At 39.6% G+C, this 22030-nt stretch overlaps 1 protein-coding gene across 1 annotated transcript in view; it reads right to left on the bottom strand.

Moving 5' to 3' along the window:
- LRRC1 (leucine rich repeat containing 1) overlaps nucleotides 1–22030 on the bottom strand; it is a 140030-nt gene that overhangs the window by 26476 nt on the left and 91524 nt on the right. The window contains exons 5-8 of the mRNA XM_045844096.1: nucleotides 7465–7521; nucleotides 7131–7194; nucleotides 6652–6726; nucleotides 569–713 (exon numbers count right to left, since the gene is read on the bottom strand). Of these exons, the coding sequence (XP_045700052.1) occupies nucleotides 569–713; nucleotides 6652–6726; nucleotides 7131–7194; nucleotides 7465–7521 (341 nt within the window). The remainder of the gene's footprint in view (nucleotides 1–568; nucleotides 714–6651; nucleotides 6727–7130; nucleotides 7195–7464; nucleotides 7522–22030) is intronic.

Genomic DNA, 22030 nt, shown 5'->3' with positions numbered 1-22030 from the left:
CTTCTCTGTGCTTATTTTCTCAAACTAGACTGAATACTTTTATGGTAAAGGAAATGTCTCAACTAATTTTTTTAAAGGAAATAGAAGAGAATGGTTAATAAAAGATTATTCTCAAAGGGCTCAACTCCAGAACACCATGCTACCTTTAATTTAACAGCACTTCCCCAGGTTATTGCCATACGGTCAAAGCTACTTCTCCTAAACTATTTAGAATGCTCAATTAAAAAATTCTTAGTGATTGCTCATATGCCCAAAACACATCCTAATCTTTGAGATAATCCCTGCTGTAATCATTGCCACAAGGCGTGGATGAAGTGCGCATGAGTCAATAATTGTAAGTGATAATACCTAGAATTGCTACCAAACCAGGGGGAAGGAAATATCTGCACACAGAAAAACTTAACTGTATTAGTTTTTGCATTCCTTCTTTAAAAACAAAAAACAAGCAACAAGGAAACTAAAGGATCCACACCCCCAGTTCCTGAGCGTGGTGACCAAAGGATCAGTGTCCTCCAAATGCTCGAGACAACCACGAGCCAGCCCCTTAGCAGTTGTTTTCAGTACTCACCAATGCCATCCGGAATCGTTTCTAGTAAGTTCTGGGAAATGACTAAATCTGTTAATGAAGTCAGGCCACTGATTTCTTCAGGAAGTCTTTCCAACTTGTTTTCAGAGACATCTAAGCACAGCAGGTTCTTCAGATTTCCTATTTCCTACATCAATGACATAGAAAAAGAAACTCATGCTTAAACCTGGCATAGCACAGAGGATTTTGCTACAGTGACAGTTTACAGTCAAATCCTAAAGCCTGGCACCGAGAGAGAGAGAGAGAGAGAGAGAGAGAGAGAGAGAGAGAGAGAGAGAGAGAGAGAGGGCGCGAGCGCAAGCTCGAGCAAATGACTTTAAAGTAACACAATTGGGGGGAAAGGCTAGAATCCAGTTCTCTGAGTCTGGACTCCATCACTTAGTAACCATCTAACACTTCAGGATGACCCTGCGATTCTCTCTGTTGAGAAATCATCTACTTTTTATCTCCCATGACAGGTAGTACTTGTTAAAGCAAACATCAATGCAGCTGCTTGCCAGAAAAACTGGGGCATACAGACCCATTGACACACTTAACATCAAGAGAAAAGAGAAGCATACTGTTTTTAAGGAAAACAGCCTACCCAGGAGTGGGACAAGTACCTGAATGAGTCTAACAGCCTGCTTTAGACTAGCTCACCTTCCATTCACAAAAAATGCATACTTTCCCTCCTATAACTGCTTCCACTTTTCCATTCCACTGCCACTCAATTAAATTCCCACTCTCATTACCCTCTCACCTGGACTGGTAGCTCTGTCTCTTGGTCTGTTCTGCAAATTTGCTTCTATATTTCCCACCTGGAAACACAGCTAGTTCTAGTTGTGTAATCAAACCACCCTTCTACTCAAAAAAAGTCTAGTGTCTGTTCAAGTAGTACAAATTCCTCGATCTATATTTAATTTAATCTAATTTAAATATTATGTCCAGATTATCTCTTAGCAAAAATGCATCTTATGACTTGCCCCTAGGAAACCGAAGGAATCAGACTACATTTGTACTAATTTCATGCCAGACCTCTGAGTTTGTTCTACTATTTTCATTAATCCCTTTTAATATGCCATTGTATCCTTTTCTGTCTGTCATCAATAAACACAAAAATAATTCTGACTACTTGAAACTGTCTGATATGGTTAGTCCTGATTTAATAGACATTTCTACAAAGAAGGAAAGAAGGTATTTATTTTTTAAAAGTATATTTTATTGATTATACTATTACAGTTGTCTCGTTTTTTTTCTCTCCTTTATTCCCCTCCACCCTGCACCCCCCTCCCACCAGCATTCCCCTCCTTTAGTTCATGTCCATGGATTGTACATATAAGTTCCTTGCCTTCTCCATTTCCTATACTATTCTTAACATTCCCCTATTTTGTACCTACTAATTACGTTTCTTATTCCCTGTACCTATTCCCCCATTCTCTCCCCCTCCTTCCCTGCTGATAAGCCTCCATGTGATCTCCATTTCTGTGATTCTGTTCCTGTTCTAGTTGTTTGCTTAGTTTGTTTTTTGTTTTTGTTTTGCTTAGGTTCAGTTGTTGATAGTTGTGAGTCTGCTGTCACTTTACTGTTCATATTTTTTATCATCTTTTTTTTATGTAAGTCCCTTTAACATTTCATATAATAAGGGCTTGGTGATGATGAATTCCTTTAACTTGATCTTATCTGGGAAGCACTTTATCTGCCCTTCCATTCTAAACATTAGCTTTGCTGGATAGAGTCATCTTGGATATAGGTCCTTGTCTTTCATGACTTGGAATACTTCCTTCTAGTCCCTTCTTGCTGGCAATATTTCTTTTGAGAAAGCAGCTGCAGTCTTATGGAAACTCCTTTGTAGGTAACTGTCTCCTTTTCTCTTGCTGCTTTTAAGATTCTCTCCTTATCTTTAATCTTTAAATAATGTAATTATGATGTGCTTTGTTGTGTTCCTCCTTGGGTCCAACTTCTTGGGGACTCTCTGAGCTTCCTGGTCTTCCTGAAAGTCTATCTCCTTTGCCAGATTGGGAATGTTCTCCTTCATTATGTTTTCAAATTAGTTTTCAATTTCTTGCTCTCCCTCTTCTTCTGGCACCCCTACAATTTGGATGTTGGAACGTTTAAAGTTGTCCCAGAGATTCCTAAGCCTCTCCTCATTCTTTTGAATTCCTGTTTCCTCATTCTGTTCTGGTTGAATATTTATTTCTTCCTTTTTTCCTAAATCGTTGATTTGAGCCCCGGTTTCCTTCCCTTCACTGTTGGTTCCCCGTATATTTTCCTTTATTTCACTTTGCACAGCCTTCACTTTCTCCTTTATTTTGCGCTCACACTTAACCATTTCTGTGAGCATCCTGATTACCAGTGTTTTGAACTCTGCATCTGATATGTTAGCTATCTCTTCATCACTTGGTTCTATTTTTGGAGCTTTGATCTGTTCTTTCATGTGGGCCATATTTCTTTTTCTCGGTGCATTGTAAGGGGCAGAGCCTTAGGTATCTGCCAGGGCAGGGCTATCCACTTCTCTGCGTTGTGGTGCTATATGTCAGTGAGAGGTCTAAGAGGGAATAATGCTGCTTGCTCAGCTCTGGGCCAGCTTGCAGTCAATTCCCCGACTACCCACAAGCAAATTGGGCCCCTCTGGTGCCGATTCTCCAGTGGGTGGGTTTTTGTATGTTCTAGAGCCCTGGGGGTCTCTCTAACAAACTCTCCTGTGAGGCTGGGAGTTTCTCCCACCACCACAACCCTCACTAGTTTTTACCACTAGAGGTTTTGAGGCTTTATTTCCCCATACTGGAACCCTGAGTTGCGCAGTCTGTCTCACTCCCTAGCTGTTCCTCCTGTTTATCTGCACACAAATGTAGGACCACCTGGTCCACCAGCCAAGATGTTTAAATAACACAATCACTGGTCTTTTAATTTTTTGTGTTTAGATGTGGCACTGTGCACATAATCATTTATGCACATCTGTATGCACATATAATCTCCCCCTATTATGTCTAATAACTGATGTTTTGCTATTTTCCTGACAACTTCCTGGGGTTTTTTTTTTGTCACCCTTTGTCCCTTTAAGTAACTAGAATTCTCTGAATCAGGATTTCTCATATTTTTCTAGAGCAATCTAAGTATTAATCAAATCCTCACCCACATCAGTTGCCCTTTCCTTTTCACAAATTCAGCCAAGACCACAGACAGAATCAATTTAGTTCCTAGTTCCCTTAGTTGTAGGTGCTATCATGGAAATCCCAGTGCTATCACTACAACAATTAAATCTTTACTGGGGAACTTCTTTCTAGTGTCAAGACCTCCCCGTGTTCATACGGCATTCCCTGCCTAGAGTACATGGCCCATCACGGCTGGCTGTCACTGATGAGCAGCGGCAGCATCAGAATTACCTTCAAATAGCACCCAGACCATCATGAAATCTACCCTTATTTTTAAGACTGGCTATATTATACACCAAAGAATAAAATTCAGTAATAGAAAAAAATAAGAGGAAAATGCCCATTTATTGCTGTTTATTTGTTTGCTTACTTAAGTTTTTCTCTCTTAACTAACCAGAAGGCAGGCCTGCTTACTGGGACACCACAAGATGACAATGTATTCAGAAGTCTATACAAGACTTTTTTATTTGGAACATGGTTTTCATACTTGGTAACAGTAGAAAGCACCTGAACTCCATGACGTTTCAGCTATAGCAACGATTACAAGGCAAAATGTGATCAAAATTATGCCAAAAGCTACATCATAAAGAGTGGCAAAAATGTATACCATCAGAATCAAGGGTCCTGGGGGGGATGCCAGTGAAGATGGAAGCATAAGTAGACACACTTTTAACCTCCCTGAACAACTCTAAGAAGAATCACAAATAACCTCAAAACAAAAAACACCCAGAACTGCCAGAAAAAATCAAACTGTATGGAAGTCCAACAACCAGTAATTTAAAGAAGCCATGTTCATCCAGACGGGTAGGAGGGAAGAGACCGGAAGCCGAGGAGGAGAGAACATGGTGCCCCGGCAGCAAGGCAGGGGCAGTCAGAGGAATGGACGGTCCCACATTCATGTGTGATAGCTAAAAGTTGGGAAGGATACCTGGGGAGCAAGTGATGCCAGCTCCCGGCCAGACCACGCAGCCCAGGGTTCCAGCACCAGGAAAATAAAGCTTCTGAACTTCCGGATGTAAAAACCAGTGAGGGCTGGGGTGGCAGAAGAAACTGCCAGTCTCTCAAGAGAGTCTTTTTAAAGGGCCTCATGGTCCTAGAACGGACACAAACCCACCCACTCTGGGAACCAACACCAGGGCAACAGCTAGGGGGATACGAGTCACACACAGGAAATGGGTGAAGTGACTGGAAACAGGGTGAGTGCCAAATGAGGCTCCAGCAGCCAGGCAGCAGCACTGTCCCCGCTCCAACCCCTCCCTCACATACAGAGCCACCAGGCAGTGAAGCTGGTTGCCTTGCCCTGCCAGATACCTAAGGTTCCACCCCATACAACTTAACTACCTCACTAAAACAGGGAGTCAAAGCAGCTCTACTTAATACACAGAAACAAACTCAGTGAGGCTGCAGAATTAAGGAGACGAAGAAATATGGCCCAAATGAAAAGAGAGAACAAAACCCTAGAAAAAAAACTAAACGAAATGGAGATAGCCAACCTATCAGATGCAGAGTTCAAAACACTTGTGATAAGGATGCTCAGAGAACTCACTAGGTATGGCAAAAACATAAAAGAAAAAATAGAGGCTACAGTAAGTGAAATAAAGAAAAATTCAAAGGGAACCAACAGTGAAAGGAAGGAAGCCGGGAACAAAAAGAAGAATTAAACAGTCAACTAGAACAGAATGAAGAAATAAAAATTTAAAAAAACAAGGAGAGAATAAGAAGACTCTGGGATATCTCCAAAAATGCCAACATCTGAATCATAAGGGTGGCAGAAGGAGAAGTGAAGAGCAAGAAATTGAAAACTTATTTGAAAAAATAATGAAGGAAAACTTCCACAATCTGGCCAACCAAATAGACATATAAGTCCAGGAAGCACAGAGTCCCAAATAAGTTGGACCCAAAGAGGACCACACCAAGACACATCATAATTAAAATGCCAAAGGTTAAAAATAATGAGAGAATCTTAAAAGTAGCAACAGAAAAGGACAGAGTTATCTACAAAGGAGTTCCCATAAGACTGTCAGCAGATTTCTCAAAAGAAACCTTACAGGCAAGAAGGGACTGGTAAGAAGTATTCAAAGTGATGAAAAGCAAGGACCTATAATCTATATTACTCTATCCAGCAAAGCTATCATTTAGAATTGAAGGACAGATAAAGTGCTTCCCAGACAAGGCTAAAGGAGTTCATCATCACCAAGCCATTATTACATGAAATGTTAAAGGGGCTTATTTAAGAAAAAGAAGAAGATCAAAAGTGTGAACATTAAAATGATAACAAACACAACTATCAACAACTGAATCTAAAAAACAAAAATAAAAACAGGAACAAACTAAGCAAAAAACCAGAACAGGAACAGAGTCATAAATATGGAGATAACATGGAGGGTTATCAGTGGGGAGGGCAAGGGAGGAGAATGAGAGAAAAGGTACAGGGAATAAGAAGTATAATTGGTAGGTACAAAATAGACAGGGGGATATTAACAGAAGTACAGGAAATGGAGAAGCCAAAGAACTTATATGCATGACGCATGGACATGAACTAAGGTGGGGAGCATTGCTGGAGGGAAGCAGGTCCCGGGCAGAGGGAGGCAAAGGGGGAAAAATTGGGATAACTGTAATAACACAATCGATAAAATACACTAAAAAAAAGAATCAGGTGTTGGGGTAATTTATAAATTTACTGGTCTTAAAGTAAACCATATGGGTATCAAGGATTAAGACTTCACAAACTAAAGGATATATTTACTATCTTTAGAAATAGTGAGTTGAGACTTTCAGTTTTCCTATGGCCATACAGCATGATGGATGCTCAATATGTTTTTGGTTGACGAGATCCATTTTACAGAAAATCTCATGTAGAAGCAGGGGACACGTGAGGGTGGTGGTGTCTATTGTTCCACGTTTTGGGAGAGAAAACGGGAAGTTACCACTTACCTGAGGTAATTCTGACAGTTGATTTCCATCCAACCAGAGATCCTTCAGATGTAAGAGAGCTCCGATTGATTCTGGCTAAAACAAACAAACAAAAAATAATAATAATGTTATGGTAACAAAAATCCAACTTGTAGTCTTCCATTAAGAAATAAAGAATCCTATTTCAACAGTTAATTATTGGGTATCATAGAGGATGTTTGTTGTCATCCCTCCAATATCAAGCCCCCTTCCTAATAGCACCAACAGCCTTCGAGAATCCTAGTCATTTCCAGGTACACTCATCATCTCTACTCCCGACCCTCCACACCCTGAACCACCATTCTTAATCCGTGTGAACTGGAGAACATTCTTCAATGATGTCAAGCTACATATTCGGAAATACTGGTTTATAAGCATCCCTACTGATCTCCCTCAAGATATTTTGTGTGCATAGCTTAAGGAAAAAGTTAAATTCAAACCACTCTTCAATATGGACTTACCAAATTATATATTTCATTGTTTCCTAAATCAAGTTCTTCTAGTCTCCGTAGCTGGGTAAGAGAGCTAGTAAAAAAAAACAAAAAGTGCTCTTAGAGAATACTTAGAACTGCCAAGCAATGTATATTCCTCACTTAAAACTAGTTTCCAAAAATAAGATTAATTAGGATTGTATTAATACTGCATCGGAAGAACCGTTAAGAGAAGGCTGGCATCTCCCAAACCTTCCACGAGACACAGAATCTCTTTTTGACAAAATATTGTAGTACTTTTTTTTAAATGCTTGAAGAAATTCATTTGGTACAAAATTCCCTCTTATTTCCCCCAGAGACTCACTCAGGAAGATATGTAAGAAGATTCTCTCTCAGTTCCAGTGAAGCCAGGTTATAAAGACTAGGAACGAACAGAAGAAAAAGGTATAAGGAAAATTCCTGATGGAAAATTCTTCCTACTCCCCCTCCACATAACACACACTCTAAAGAGCAATTCTTGATAAAACCTGTATGTCACTTCCCAGGGGAAAACTTGGACCACCATCCCACCCCTAGTCCCGTTAAAAACAACATAATCTTCACCTCCCAGATATTAATTTTAAAAGAAAAAGCGTAGTATCATCACTGCAAGGCACCCTCATTCAAATTATCTCATTCATTTAATATGTGAAAATAACTCACTAGTAGTCACTGAAAGAGTACAACTCCCACGACCAAGACAGAAGCAGTACATGTGCTCCTAGACTTCAAAAAGTGAAAAACTTACTGTTACCATAAAAAAGCAGTAACACCTTTAATGTCATGGAGCTCAGAGCTCTTCTTCCAAATACCAGAGAAAAACCATTCCTGTTTGAAAGTTGTGGGCACCTCAACCCAGAGTGCAAGTGCTCTACTTAAATCATAAACTCATAGAGCCAGTGGCAGGAGCTCTATGGAAATAACTGCCATATAAATGCATTAAGGAAAATGCAATAATGTACCTCACATGATGCCTGGGACACAAGCCTAACTCAATAAATGTAGCTATAGTGATGTTGCTTTTATTTCTATTAAACCCCTGAATGGTACGCTTTTCACAGCAGACTCTATTGCCTCTTCAGTGTAATCTACACCTATTAGGAGGGCCATGAAAGGAGACAGATGTCCTCCCCAGACACTGAATAACTGGGTGGCAATTCTGAATCACCAGAAACCTCAGCATCCCAAGTGATGTCAGCACTAGCACAAAGAAGACTGGTCTGTTTATTACTCCAACAGGCAGTGTACTAAGCTCTATACTGACTGAAAACTCAAGTTTTTGCTAATATTACCATAGTAACATCCAGATTTGGAGAATTTCTGTGTCAGCCCACAGAACACAGAAGTCAGGCATTATCCCAACACTCTAATCTCCCTTAATCCTCTATTCTCCTTTCAACATACAAACCAGAATCATGAGTACTAACAAAGCTGGTTTCAAAACATTGGAAAATGTAAGCTTGATTGCATGAACAGTGTATTTACATACTTAGAGCCCATTTGCTTAAAAATGTATTTGAACTATACTATGACATACATGAATCCTGTATCTCCTCCAATTTTAGAAAACTGAAAAACAGTTTTCACAAAGCAAACAAATGAAACTCTTTAGAATGTATTATTTCTGAAAAATAAAAATCCCTGCTAATAAGTAATTATTACTTTACTAACATTCTCCAAATAAAATGTAACCAGGTGGAAAGCTGAAGCTACCTAGCTCTACTTTATCTGGGCCAACTTTTACACAAAAGAAATAATGATTGCTTCCAAAAGCAGTCAGTTGATAAGGGTAATAAGTAATATTTTAAAAGTCATTTTAAAAGTAAAGATTTTAAAACAAAGGGCTTTGTTTTCCATTTTAAGTTTTCATGCCATCCCTAGCCAATTTTGTTGGGAGGTAGTACTCATTTGGCTACTTTCACAATGGTATTTTAAAACTCACTGGCAGAACTGTCATTTTATACATTCATTATTTTCACACCTATTTTGACACACTAAAGACATCCACTAATACAAGGAGCAAGAAGTTCTCCTTTGATTCAAACAAGGAGTCAAGTTCTGCTTTCCTCAATGGGCTTCATCAAAGGCAGGTTAGAAAGCAGTTTTACTGGCCTCGGTGCTGAGTGTGCTGAATGAGCGTCCTGCCTGAAACACACAGGATACAGCTGGGGGACAGCTGCCTGCTGCCTCTGGCAGGTGGTGCTGAGCAGGGCTCCTCACACGCACCATCTTGTAATTAGTAACAATCCAACACTAGGATAGCAGGATTAGGAATGTGAGGCTTTGTGTGAGGTCCATTAGAAAGTGCCAAAGCCACAGTTCAAATCTGGATGAAAGTCAAAACTGCAGCCTCCTGCTTCACTGCCCTGAGGCAACGGGGGGCACTCTTCTCTGGGACTCTCGGAATACGTCTTACCTTCTTAACCACGGCCAGGGCAGTGGAGTTTCTGTTGGTTTATGTCATTTTAAAAATACAATACACATTTTAAAATTATCTTTAAATATTGTCTGAAAGGTAAAAGGCATAGGCCACAGTTACTAAAAGCAAATAACGCTTGAGTGAAAATACTATAAAAATGCCAACACATTTGTGGACATATGTAACTCAGTAATAACGTCATGTTAGATTAAACGCATAGTTCCCACTCCTACACATTAACATCCAAATATAACATCCTCTTCAGTAAAAAGGGTCTGACTACAAAACCTCTTGGTTCCTATTGTTTTTGGATAGTAGGAAAAAGGTGAATGTACAGGTGTTACAAGAAGTATCATTTTGGTGTCCTTTCAAAACTCAAAAATTAACATATATAAAATAATAGCCTTTCTGAGGCAACACTTCCCCATAATTTTAAACTATTTGAAATGAAGAACTCAAACATCATAATCACACACCATGGACCCATGGATGAAAAGTACCACTCTGAAAAGAGCATGTTACTTCTCAGAGGTGAGATTCCAGATGCTTGAGCTCAAATCCTGGGCTGTCCCTCACTAACTAGCTGGATTTGCTCAGCTGAGATGCTTCACCACTCTATCTCAATTTCCCCTGGAATGAATATAATCAAATGTACTATGGCAAGTAGGGCATACATATTTTCCAGTCACGTTTACAGGGCGAGCTTTGTGCCTTATTTCCTTGAAACATCCTCTGTTCCTAAGCAGTCAGGTACCTTACAAGTGCATGTACTTGAGTCAGGGTCTTCTAAAAGATTGCTAAAAGATACTATTAATCACAGAAGTCATCTCTACTACAAAACACTTCTCAAAGAACAGGCCCTGCAGATGGTGAGCCACTGGCATTGGCCAGCTGTTAACTAACCACATACTGTCCATAACTGGAGATCAATGAGAAGGACAAGGAAGAGAAAGCAAAGGAACAGCCTTAACTACAGATTCCCACCTCCCATACAGTCCAAACCTCAGATATAATAAGGACCAGTCATTCCCAGTTCAGAGAATCATTTTAACTGATTCTAAAATAAAAGCAAGGGTTTGATGCTCATCAGTTCTTGCTTAGGATAGTTTCAGAACAAATGCAGAATTCTACCAGCCCATCCCAAAACGTGGTTCTCCAGATTATTCTAGAACCAGCTGATATAAAATGGGATCTGCCTGAATGCAGGTTTAGACCAGAGACATAAATTAAAATGGAATGAATGAATGAATGAATGATCTCCCTTCCTAGTCTTTCAGAATATAGCAACTTCAGCTGAAACCTCAGTACAGTGCCCCCCCTGCCCCTGACAAACAAAGAAACCCAGTCAGTTCAATACAAATATCTTTGCATCTCTTAGAGCACCTAAAAAAGAACACAGTGCTGAGAGGGTTGGAGTGGAAGATGTGAGCCCAATTCTGTCTACTTCAGAGGGCCAGAGAAACAAGAAAACCCAAACTTCACATGCATTTAGCAGCCACTTCAGTTACAACATGACATCATATGGACAAAAGAAAAGTGATAGGTATTTCTGACACTTTTACAAATGTGACAAAAATTAGACACTTGAGGTATAATATGAGAATTACTAATCTTTAATATTCCCACTAATAACGATATCAGCAGCTTGCTACATGACACATTGTTGTAGGTGCTTCACAAAAATTAACTTTACAGACGAGAAAACTAAGGCAGAGAGAGGGAACTTGAACAAGGTCTCACAACTGGTGAGTGGCAAAGCCAGGTCTCTCTAAGGAATCTGCATTTTTTAAATTTTTTATCCTCACCTGAGAACATTTCTTTTCATTGCTTTTAAAGAAAATGGGAAGGCAGGGGAGGCAGAGAAAGAGAAAGAGAGAGAAGGGGGCAAGAGAGGGAGAGGGGGGAGAGAGAGAGAGAGAGAGAGAATTCAATGTGAAAGACACACCGATTGGCTGCTTCTCGTATGCACACCAACCAGGGGTTAAATCCAAAACCTGGGCATGTGCCCATGTCCCTTTGCTCTATGAGACAACACTCCAACCAACTGAGCCACATGGGCCAGAAAAGGAATCTGCATTTTTAATCACTATCTTCTGCAATCTCTAAGTCAACTTTGTGATTAGGTAATACATCAATATATATATAAAACAAAGTATTCAGTAATAAGTTTTTCTCCCATCTTTGTCCCCCATCTATCGGGTTTCCCACCACCGGGACCGTTCTCACAAGAAATCACATTTTTGTTAGTTATGTCTGCACTCACCCAAGAGTTTTCTTTGATGTAAAGACAAGCAGACATGAATATATAGTCTCATTCTCCTCCTCTTCACATGAAAGGTAGCATCCTATACATACTTGACACTTTGCTTTCCTCCCTTAACAGATTTGTCTCACTTACCTGTATATACTAGCAAGTTTCTTAAAATTGCATAAAATCTCACCATCTACACTCACCTGAATGTTTTCAAACACTCCCCTATTAACAGTTGTTTTACCCTTTGGTTTTAATTTCTGACCAATTAAATATCTATGCAGTGTTGTTGGCATGACCTCAACCTTCTCCCACAAAAAGACATGATTTTCTATTCTCACTGTCACTCCCACCTTCTCTCCCACCAGGTGGGGTTAAAAGAAAGCCTAACAAGCCTTGCAGGAAAAGTGTTGGAGTCTTTCTGCTAAGCACACTAACGCTTGAAGTTTTACACAGTTCATGATGGCAGGGACAAAAGTGACACTCTTTTGTAAGTCAGAATGTAGGTCAACTGTATTTTTAGGGTTCTATTTCAGGGACTGGGTGAATGGTTACTTTAAAGAATTTACATCTGTTCTCTACTATTTAAAAAAAAAAGATCTTTAATCCTCTTGGAGTTTTTTTTTCCCATTTTGGTGGCCCAAATCATTAAGAAAGTAAAAAATAAAACAAATTAAGATAGGCCAAGAAAACAAATGGCAGTACACTATAAAGCCATTAAAACAAACTCTACACGATTCATGGCAATGATATTTGGGGGAAACAATATTGATGGAGATGGGGGAATTGCTTAAGCACTCACTGATTTCTGCTTTTTAGAAATGAAACTATTAGCCCTGGCTGGCGTAGCTCAGTGGATTGAGCGCAGGCTGCGAACCAAAGTGTTGCAGGTTCAATTCCCAGTCAGGGTACATGCCTGGGTTGCAGGCCATAACCCCCAGCAATGGCACATTGATGTTTCTCTCTGTCTTTCTCTCTCTCTCTTTCTCTCTCTCTCTCTCTCCCCTCCCTCCCTTCCCTCTCTAAAAATTAAATAAAATCTTTAAAAAAAAACCTTATTAAAAAAAAGAAATGAAACTATTATTTAAGAAATCTCAGGTTACATATTTCTTTATGGTGCCTTTGTTCCAGATATTTTTCTAAAATTTTTATTTGTTTTTGAAACAATACACATTTTATAGAAACTCCAAGGCCTCACAAAAGAGCATTAAATGTGATAACAGTTTTCAAAAATAAGATTTATTCCTCTTAGGCAGCAAGCACTAATACATTACGGGTAAGCAGCCTTACAGGAGGCCTTATTAGCTGGAGCCACGTGGCTCACTGAGTTCAAGCCCACTGAAATTAAGGTCACCATCCCCTAGGGTAGCAGTCACAAAGTCAGACCCACGTGCTCTATTTCAATCTCCCAGAGAACCCAGGGCTATTCACTGGTTCTGCTTCTATTAGCAAACTTTCATAATTAAATGTTTATTGCAAATAACCATTTAGTGACTGACAATTATGTTTTGGATACTATGCCTGTCCGTTACCTATACTTCTTCTCCTTTAAAATATGCTATGTTTTTAAACAGAGTAAAGATGTTTAGATATATTTAGGTTAACTTATTTTTTTAAAGATACTAGTTTCTTTTATTGCCAAGGATCTGGCATCTCATGGAGACAGACACACAAAGTAAAAACAAAGCAGCTGGCATCTCATGGAGATAGACACACAAAGTAAAAACAAAGCAGCACGCACCCAAAGCAAAGCAGAGGCTTCCCTGACCCTCAAAGTTCCCCACGAGTTCCCACAAGGTTTTGTCCCCTCCCGACCTTCACTCCCATTCCACATCACCTGAACGTTTTGGAGGCTTTGGCTACGTATACCGCCTGGTCACCACGTGTGAGTAACTGAGACGAAATGACCTCAAAGCATTACTCGTAAGGCTATATTACAGTTTTTCTGGTGAGAATACACTAGGCCAGTTTCCCAGGTGTAGTGTCATCCTTCCGCAGCACCAGGCTTCAAGTATGCCTGAGGCCCATCCTTTTCTTTCATTCATTGAGCTCTACGTCACACAGTATAAAATTCACCTTTTAATGTATACAATTCAATGGTTTTTAGTACATGCCTAAGATTGTGCAAACAGAACCACTACCAAATTCCAGAAAATTTTCATCATCCAAAAATAAACTTGTGCCTCTCGGAAGTCACACCTTACACTGCCCCTCCCTGCCTCCCCAGCTGCTGCCAACCACTAGTCTAATTTCTGACTCTAAGGATTTGCTTACATTGAACATGTCATATAAATGGAATCATACAATATGTGGCCTTTTCTGCCTGGCTTCTTTTACTTAGCATGTTTTCAAGGTTCATCTGTGTTGTAGCATGTATCAGTACCTCATTACTTCTTATGGCTGAATAAAACTCCATCATATGGAAACGCCATACCATATTTTGTTTATCAGCTCATCGACTGATAAAAATCTGGGTTGTTTTCACCTTCTGAGTATTATTAATAATGCTACTAGGAACACGTGTGCATAAGCTTTTGCGTAGACATGTTTTCAATCCTCTTGGGTATATATAACTAGGAGGGAAACTGCTGGGTCACAGGGTAACTATGTCCAATGTTTTGAGGAAGACTTGCCCCCTCAAACAAGGGGCCTATCATCTTACATTCCCACCAACAGCATGTCAAGGCTTCAGTTTCTCCACATCCTCACCGTTTGTTTTCATTCATCGTTTTGATTGCAGTCACCCAGTGGGTGTAAAGTGGTATATGATTGTGATTTTGTCCTTATATGATATGAGTTTCAAGTACTTTCTCCCACCTGTAGGAGAAAATATTCACTTCTTTTCACTTCCTTGATGGTGCCCCCTGATGTGCAAAAGTCTTTAATTTTGCTACAGTTCAATTTATCCACTTTTCTGGGCTTTTGGTGTTGTATCTAAGAAACCAAGGCCTAATTCAATGTCATGAAGATGCACCCCTATGTTTTCTTACGAGAGTTTTAGCTCTTACGTTTCAGTCTTTGCTCCATGTAGTTATTTTTTGTATGTAGTGTGAAGCAGGAGTATAACGTTATTCTTTTATATGCAGATGGATATTCAGTTGCCCCAATAGCACTTAAAAAGGTTTTCCTCATTTAATTGTTTTATTTAGTACTTTTGTTAAAAACTAGTTCACCATAAATGAAAGGGCTTATTTCTAAATTTCCAATTCTATTCCACTGATCTGTGTATTTGCCCTTATACCAGAACCACACAGTCTTGATTATTGTAGCTTTGCAGTCAAGTTTTAAAATTTGCAAGTGTGAGTCCTCCAACTTGGCTGTTCTTCCTTAAGACTGCATTGGCAATTCTGGATCTGTGATATTTCAATATGAATTTTAAGATCAACTCATGAACTCCTGCAAAGAAGCCCAATAAGGTTTTAACAGGGCTGAGTTGATTCTGTAGATCAACTTGGGAAGTACTGCTATCTTAATAATGTAAGGTCCTCCAGTCTGTAAACAAAAGGTGTCTTTCCATTTATTAAGGTCTTCTTTAACTTCAACAATGTTTTGTAGTCTGCAGTGTATCTATTATGCATTTCTATTCAATTTATTCCTATTTTATTATTTTTGGTGCTTCATAAATTAATTTTTTATTAATTTAACTGCTTGATTGCTCAAAGCTAGTATATAGAAATACAACTAATTTTTGTATATTATATACTGTATCTTATATACTGTAATCTTTTTAAAAATATATTTTATTATGAGTTCTCTCATTTTTCTCTCCCTTTTGTTCCCCTCCATCCTGCACCCTGCCCCCTGTCCCACCAGCATCCCTGCCCCCCGAGTTCATGTCCATGGGTCGTACATATAAGTTCCTTTGCTTCCCCATGTCTATACTATTCTTAAACTCCCCCTATTTTGTATGTACCATTTATGCTTCTCATTCCCTGTACCTTTTCCCCCATTCTTCCCCCCTTGCTGATAACCCTCCACGTGATCTCCATTTCTGTGATTCTATTCCTGTTCTAGTTGTTTGCTTTGTTTTTGTTTTGTTTAGGTTCAGTTCTTGATAGTTGTGAGTTTGTTGTTATTTTAGTGTTTGGATTTTTGATGATCATCTTTTTCTCAGATAAGTCCCTTTAACATTGCATATAATAAAGACTTGGTGATGATGAACTCCTTTAACTTGACCTTATCTGGGAAGCACTTTATCTCCCTCCCATTCCAAATGAAAGCTTTGCTGAACAGAGTCATCTTGGATGTAGGTCCTTGCCTTTCATGACTTGGAATACTTCTTTCCAGTTCCCTCTTCCCTGCAAGGTTTCTTTTGAGAAATCAGCTGATTTGTCATATGGGAACTCCTTTGTGGGTAACTGTCTCCTTTTCTCCTGCTGCTTTTAAGATTCTCTCCTTTAATCTTGAGTAACTTAATTGTGATGTGCCTTGGTGTATGCTTCCTTGGGTCCAACTTCTTTGGGACTCTCTGAGCCTTCTGGACTTCCTAGAAGTCTATTTCCTTTTCCAGATTGGGGACATTCTCCTTCATTATGTTTTCAAATAAGTTTTCAGCTTCTTGTTCTTCCTCTTCTCTTTCTGGCATCCCTATGATACAGATGTTGGAACATTTAAAGTTGTCCCAGAGGTTCCTAAGGCTCTCCTCATTTTTCTGGAATTCTTGTTCTTCATTCTGTTCCGGCTGAAAGTGTATTCGTTTCTTCTTCTCCAAACCATTGATTTGAGTCCCAGTTTCCTTCCCTTCACTGTTGTTCCCTCATCATTTTCCTTTATTTTGCATAGCCTTCACTTTTTCCTCTATTTTGTGACCATACTCAACCACTTCTGTGAGCATCCAGATTATTAGTGTTTTGAACTCTGCATCTGATAGGTTGGCTATCTCTTCATTACTTAGTTCTATTTTTGGGGCTTTGATGTGTTTTTTCATTTGGGCCATATTTCTTTTTCTCAGTGTACCTGTTACATTGTAAGGGGTGGAGCCTTAGGTATTCACCAGGGCTGAGCAACCCAGGTCACTACATTGTGGTGCTGTATGTGGAGGAGGGGTCAGAGATGGAACAATGTTGCTTGCTCGGCTGTGGGCCAGCTTTCAGTCACTTCCCCAGCTACCCACAAGCACATTGGGGCTTTCTGGTGCTGATTCCCGGGTGGGTGGGCTTTTGTACGTTGCTGGACCCTGTGGGTCTCTCCAATGAACTTTCCTGTGAGGCTCCCAGTTTCTTCCACCACCACAGCTCCCACAGATTTTTATAGTCAGAGGTTTTGATGCTTTATTTCCCTGCACTGGAACCCTGGATTACATGGTCTGTCTTGCTCCCCAGTTCTTCCTCCTGGTTTATCCGCACACAAATGTGGAACCACCCGGTCCAGCCACCGCCATACTGCGCACCCTCTCCACCCTGGCTGCCCATCTCTGCCCCTCTGCCAGTCTGGATAAATGTTTCTTCTTTAAGTCTTTGGTTGTCAGACTTCCATACAGTTCCATTTTCTGGCAGTTCTGATTGTTTTTTGTTTTTAAATTTGTTGTTGTCCTTCTTTTGGTTGTGTCAGAATGCAATGTATATCTACCTACGCCTCCATCTTGGCCCTAAGTCCCTGAACCTACATACTGTAATCTTGCCAAATTCATTTATTAGCTCTAATAGTTTCTGTGGATTCTTTAAAATTCTTTATATACAGATCACATAAAAACATTGCAGTATGTGATTTACTTGAGTAGAAATTGATACAACTGACATCAAGAAAAATATTTTCAGTATTAAAATGCTGTTCGGAAGATAAATTTTTCACAAATTTTGTGAACATCTAAAAACTTCTCAAAGTAAAATTTTCCTTCCTGACTTTCAGTGAAATCTTCCAAGCGTTTTTAGTGATAGTGCAATAAAAAGTCATTGGTCACTAAGTACTGTTTCCAAGGGCATATCTGAAAAATCCTTTGTATTCAGTTTTCCTAGAGCCTATCAAGACTTAGAAGTTGATTCTCTAAGACCCTACTGAATGCTTCCCTCCTCCTCAACTGCTGCCCTTCCATGCTAACTGGCATCTTCAGTGAGATATGATGTCTGTCGGGAAGAAGTCTAACCATTGTTAATGTAACAAGAAACGTTTGCATCACATTAATGTAACCTGGCAGCTAAGGAGAGTGAGATGAAATGCACATTTGTGAACAACGATGACTTCATTGTACTAGTCAGTGGGGGTAGTAGATGCCATTGAGTGAGCATGTGTACTGTGTGGCTGTCACATTCAAAATGACTGAGCAAGTAGAGTAATGAATCTGCATCAAATTTTGTGTTAAGCTTGAACATTACTCTGTGGAAACTATTTGATAATTTAGAAGGCCACAGCTATGGGCTGCTGGTAATTGGCAGCTTCATCACAATAACATGCCTGCTTATACACCGCATCTCATGCAGAGTTTTTTGGCAAAACATTGATTCACCCAGGTGACTCAGCCCCTCTACAGCCCAGATTTGGTACCCTGTGACTTCTAACTTTTCCCAAAAGTAAAATCACCTTTGAATGGAAAGAGATTTCAGGCAGACCATCAACGAGACTGGAAAATAGAATGGGGCAGCTGATGGTGCCTGGGAGAACTGTGAGGTCCCAAGGTGCCTACTTTGAAGGGGACTGAGGCATCATCTTCCCATGTACAATGTTTCTTGTACCTTGTATCTTCTTCAATAAATGTCTCTATTTTTCATATTATGTGGCTCGATACTTTCTGGACAGACCATACCTATCTCCCAAATTTTTCTAAAAGAGAGTTTTAAAAGTCTTTAAAGAGTACAAATATGTAAATCGTTTCATGAAATAGAAAATTAGGGACATGTGAGGGAGGAAGAAACTAATGTACCCACTGTGAGACAATATGAAGCAAAGAAAATGCAGTTTCTTCAAGGAAAAAAATGAAGTTTAAATTCAAGCTCTACCACCCACCAGGAACACAGACCTGGGCAGATTCCTTATCCTCCTTTCACAAACAAAGGTAATAAAAGCTCAGGGTGGTTAATGCTAACATTATGAGTACAGATGTTATAATGGAACTACATGAGCCTAAGAGAGCACCCCCACCCCCGCTGTAAATGCCAGGAACATCTCTCTCCCCAGTTCCTTACTTCCCTTCACCACACAGAATTAAAATAGCTGCTCTCACTGATCAATGAAGTTAGCTTTGAGATTTCTGCAACATAAGCAGAAAAGGAAGTGTGATAAATGTTCAGAACTGTTATTAAAAGGAAGAAGTTCACCAGTTCTTCTAGTGAGCTATTTTTTCCCTAAAGATATACACTTTTAAAATCTCTCCCTAATCACTCCTCATGTTAGGGGAAATTAACCAGTATTAATAGACAATAATCATTCTTCATTAGAAGGTTTTAGAGCAAACAAAAACAGTTTTATTTCACGGTTGTTTCTTTATGTGAACTTTTTACACAAATTGAGTGTACAGTACTGACACAGAAAAGTGACTATGCAGGAACAGGCTAACATGGTCCTAGTAAAGAACTTCTAGAACTTGACTGGATTACTTATGATGGCAGGTTAGAAGACAGCAGGGTATAGGAGGTAACACAGTGTGCTTTGTCATATGTATTTGCTCAGTATGGCAGAGCAACACCAGGTTCAGTACAAACACAAAGACAGTTTAACAACTGAGACCCCCACAGTTTCAGGGTACAAGGTGATCCAGGTGCAGACACTAATTATACATATGCACAAGCACTGAGCAACGAGACTGTTGTACAAAGGACTAAGGTGCTTATTATGTGGGAAGTAAAGGGTATACAGTCAGGGAACCTGTGAATTTGTAATCTGTTTCACCTCTTCCAAACACTGGTGAAGGACTGACAAAAGAGGTAGACTTTTTAATCATTAAGTAAGAAAAATATCTGTCAGTTTGGAAAGAGAAGGCAAGTAAAACATTTTTAAATTCACTTTCATGAAAGGATCTGAAGCTTTCTGCTGGGTTTGAGCAGAGCTCAGCGGGATACACATCGCAGTAAAAACCCCATAATGCATCTGCTACAATAAACAAGTATTAGGTTGGCCAAGAAGTCTGTTATGTTTTTTCCACAGAATGAAAGACACATTTTTCATTTCCACCAAAAACTTGTATTGATTTGGATAGTCTGAGTTTGTCAGCTATTTCCTATCTCCCCCGCTATTGGCTTCTAGTGGGCCCTACAGCTAAGAATTATTTGGGCAAAATGCCAGTAGTACCAAGAAGCTTCGCAAACCACTTTTGACATGTTCAATCAGTCACAACACCTCCTCCATATACTACACAAATCTTTTTTTGCATTTCAGTTAAATTTTTACCTTTCTTGAAATAATAAAGCATAATATACTGAAAATGTTGCATATTTTCTCCCATACTCAATATTAAAAGGGCTGCACAAAAATTCACCAATTTTGTTTAAGTATTTTTAATGCACACTATTATGACAGCTGTCACAATACAATCTAATAAAATTGTTTCAAATGAAGTTAAAGACAACTAAGCACTACTACAGCCATCATACAGAAGAAAAAAGTAACAGACTTTTTGGGTTACCCAGTACTATTAAGTGTCTGAAACAGCAGTCTCAAAACTTAACTTGAAAAATATGTCCAACAGACTTATTTTAAGCAAGTATTATATGCAACACCAAAGCAAAAGAAAATGTTAAGCTAATAATAGAGCTCTACTGATGCAAACAGGATTCAGCAGGGACCACCTACCACAGCACTAGTTCTCACTCCCTACAATGCCCTGGAGGGGCTTCAATGGAATCCCTGGGGCCCAACAAGGCAGAGCTTGAGAACCACTGGCTGGGAGCTTAACTGTCTCCCAAACATTCTATTCTAGAATAGTGGTCCCTATGCATTTAAGGGAATACCTACAAAATCCTTTTATTTATTTTAAAAATAGCCCTGACTGGTTTGGCTCAGGTGGTTGGGCATCATCCTGTAAACCAACAAGTTGCTGGTTCGATTCTCAGTCAGGGCATATGCCTAGGTTGCAGGTTTGATCCCCGGGTCAGGGCATGCACAAGGGCAACCAAATGATCAACTGATGTTTCTCTCTCACATTGATGTTTCTCCTCCTCCTCTTCCCCTCTCTCCAAAAATAAATAAATAGAATCTTCAAAATAATTTTAAAATCCACTGAAGGTGAGTTAAGTTTCTCACTCAATGTTAAACATCACCTTTACTTTGAAGGGCTGAGTAAGGTGTTAAGGTGCCACCACACAAAAAAAGGGTAATTGAATTTGGGATACTTTTATCTTAGTAAAAGAAAAACGTGAGATTTTGCATGAGGTAGCCAGTGTACCTCTGTGTGGTTCGAAAGATGTTCATGACCAATCCTTATGTCATTACAAAGTATTACAGAGATTCTACTATTTGAAAGATCTGCTTTATCAAAGTAACCACACTAATGGTTACCTGTCATGTAGCCATGTGATAAAGGATGTGAACACAATGCTGTGCAGTGGAATGAAAGCAGAGCAAACAGTGTGATGCCTGGTTTCTTCCCATACACTAACTGATGCTGTGCATGCCTGAGTTTTCACAGCAGTGCTCTCAAGAGAGCAACAAGTATGGCTGTTGTGCAGTAATGCATCCAGGGAAGCTGCAGAAGCTGACCAGAGCCCTGCAGAGAATTTTACATTTGAGAGAGACGGCACACTCAAGGTCTGTCTGACACCACGGGAAGTAACCAGCTCAGGTAGTTCAGGTTCACGTTACATAAGCACTACATTTCTTTGGAGGACATCCTATCTTTACACACTGGGTTTTCAGCAACTGCTGAGATAAAAGGCAGTTACCAGGGGGAAAAATCAATGCAGAACAGGAAATGATTGTAGTTTGAGACACTAAGCAGTGTCCAACAGTACCGACATCCCATAGTAAACAACTGGGGATACGTCAGAATGAAATAAGATTCTTTCAATTTGGGTGTATTACTTTTTTTCAAACAGCCACTAGGCTGTTAGGACAAAAATACTTACCAAGTTGTTTGGATCTAACTACTTAATAAATGGAACTACTAGGTATTGCTAGGGGCAGTAAGAAAAAGTTACTGAGCCCCAAAGGGCCCTGGGAACCAACTGTTCTATGGTAGTGTCAGGTAAAGTAGTAGGAAAACATGGGACTAGAACCAGGAGAGCTGTACTCCAGGTCCAACTCTGCCATCAAACACTCTTTAGATTAAATGATTGTGGGCAAATCAAACACAAG

This window comes from Phyllostomus hastatus, unplaced genomic scaffold, assembly GCF_019186645.2.
Source record: "Phyllostomus hastatus isolate PE091 unplaced genomic scaffold, TTU_PhHast_1.1 phas_contig_40, whole genome shotgun sequence".
Taxonomy (NCBI): Eukaryota; Metazoa; Chordata; class Mammalia; order Chiroptera; family Phyllostomidae; genus Phyllostomus; species Phyllostomus hastatus.
This window is presented reverse-complemented; position numbering and strand designations above follow the sequence as displayed.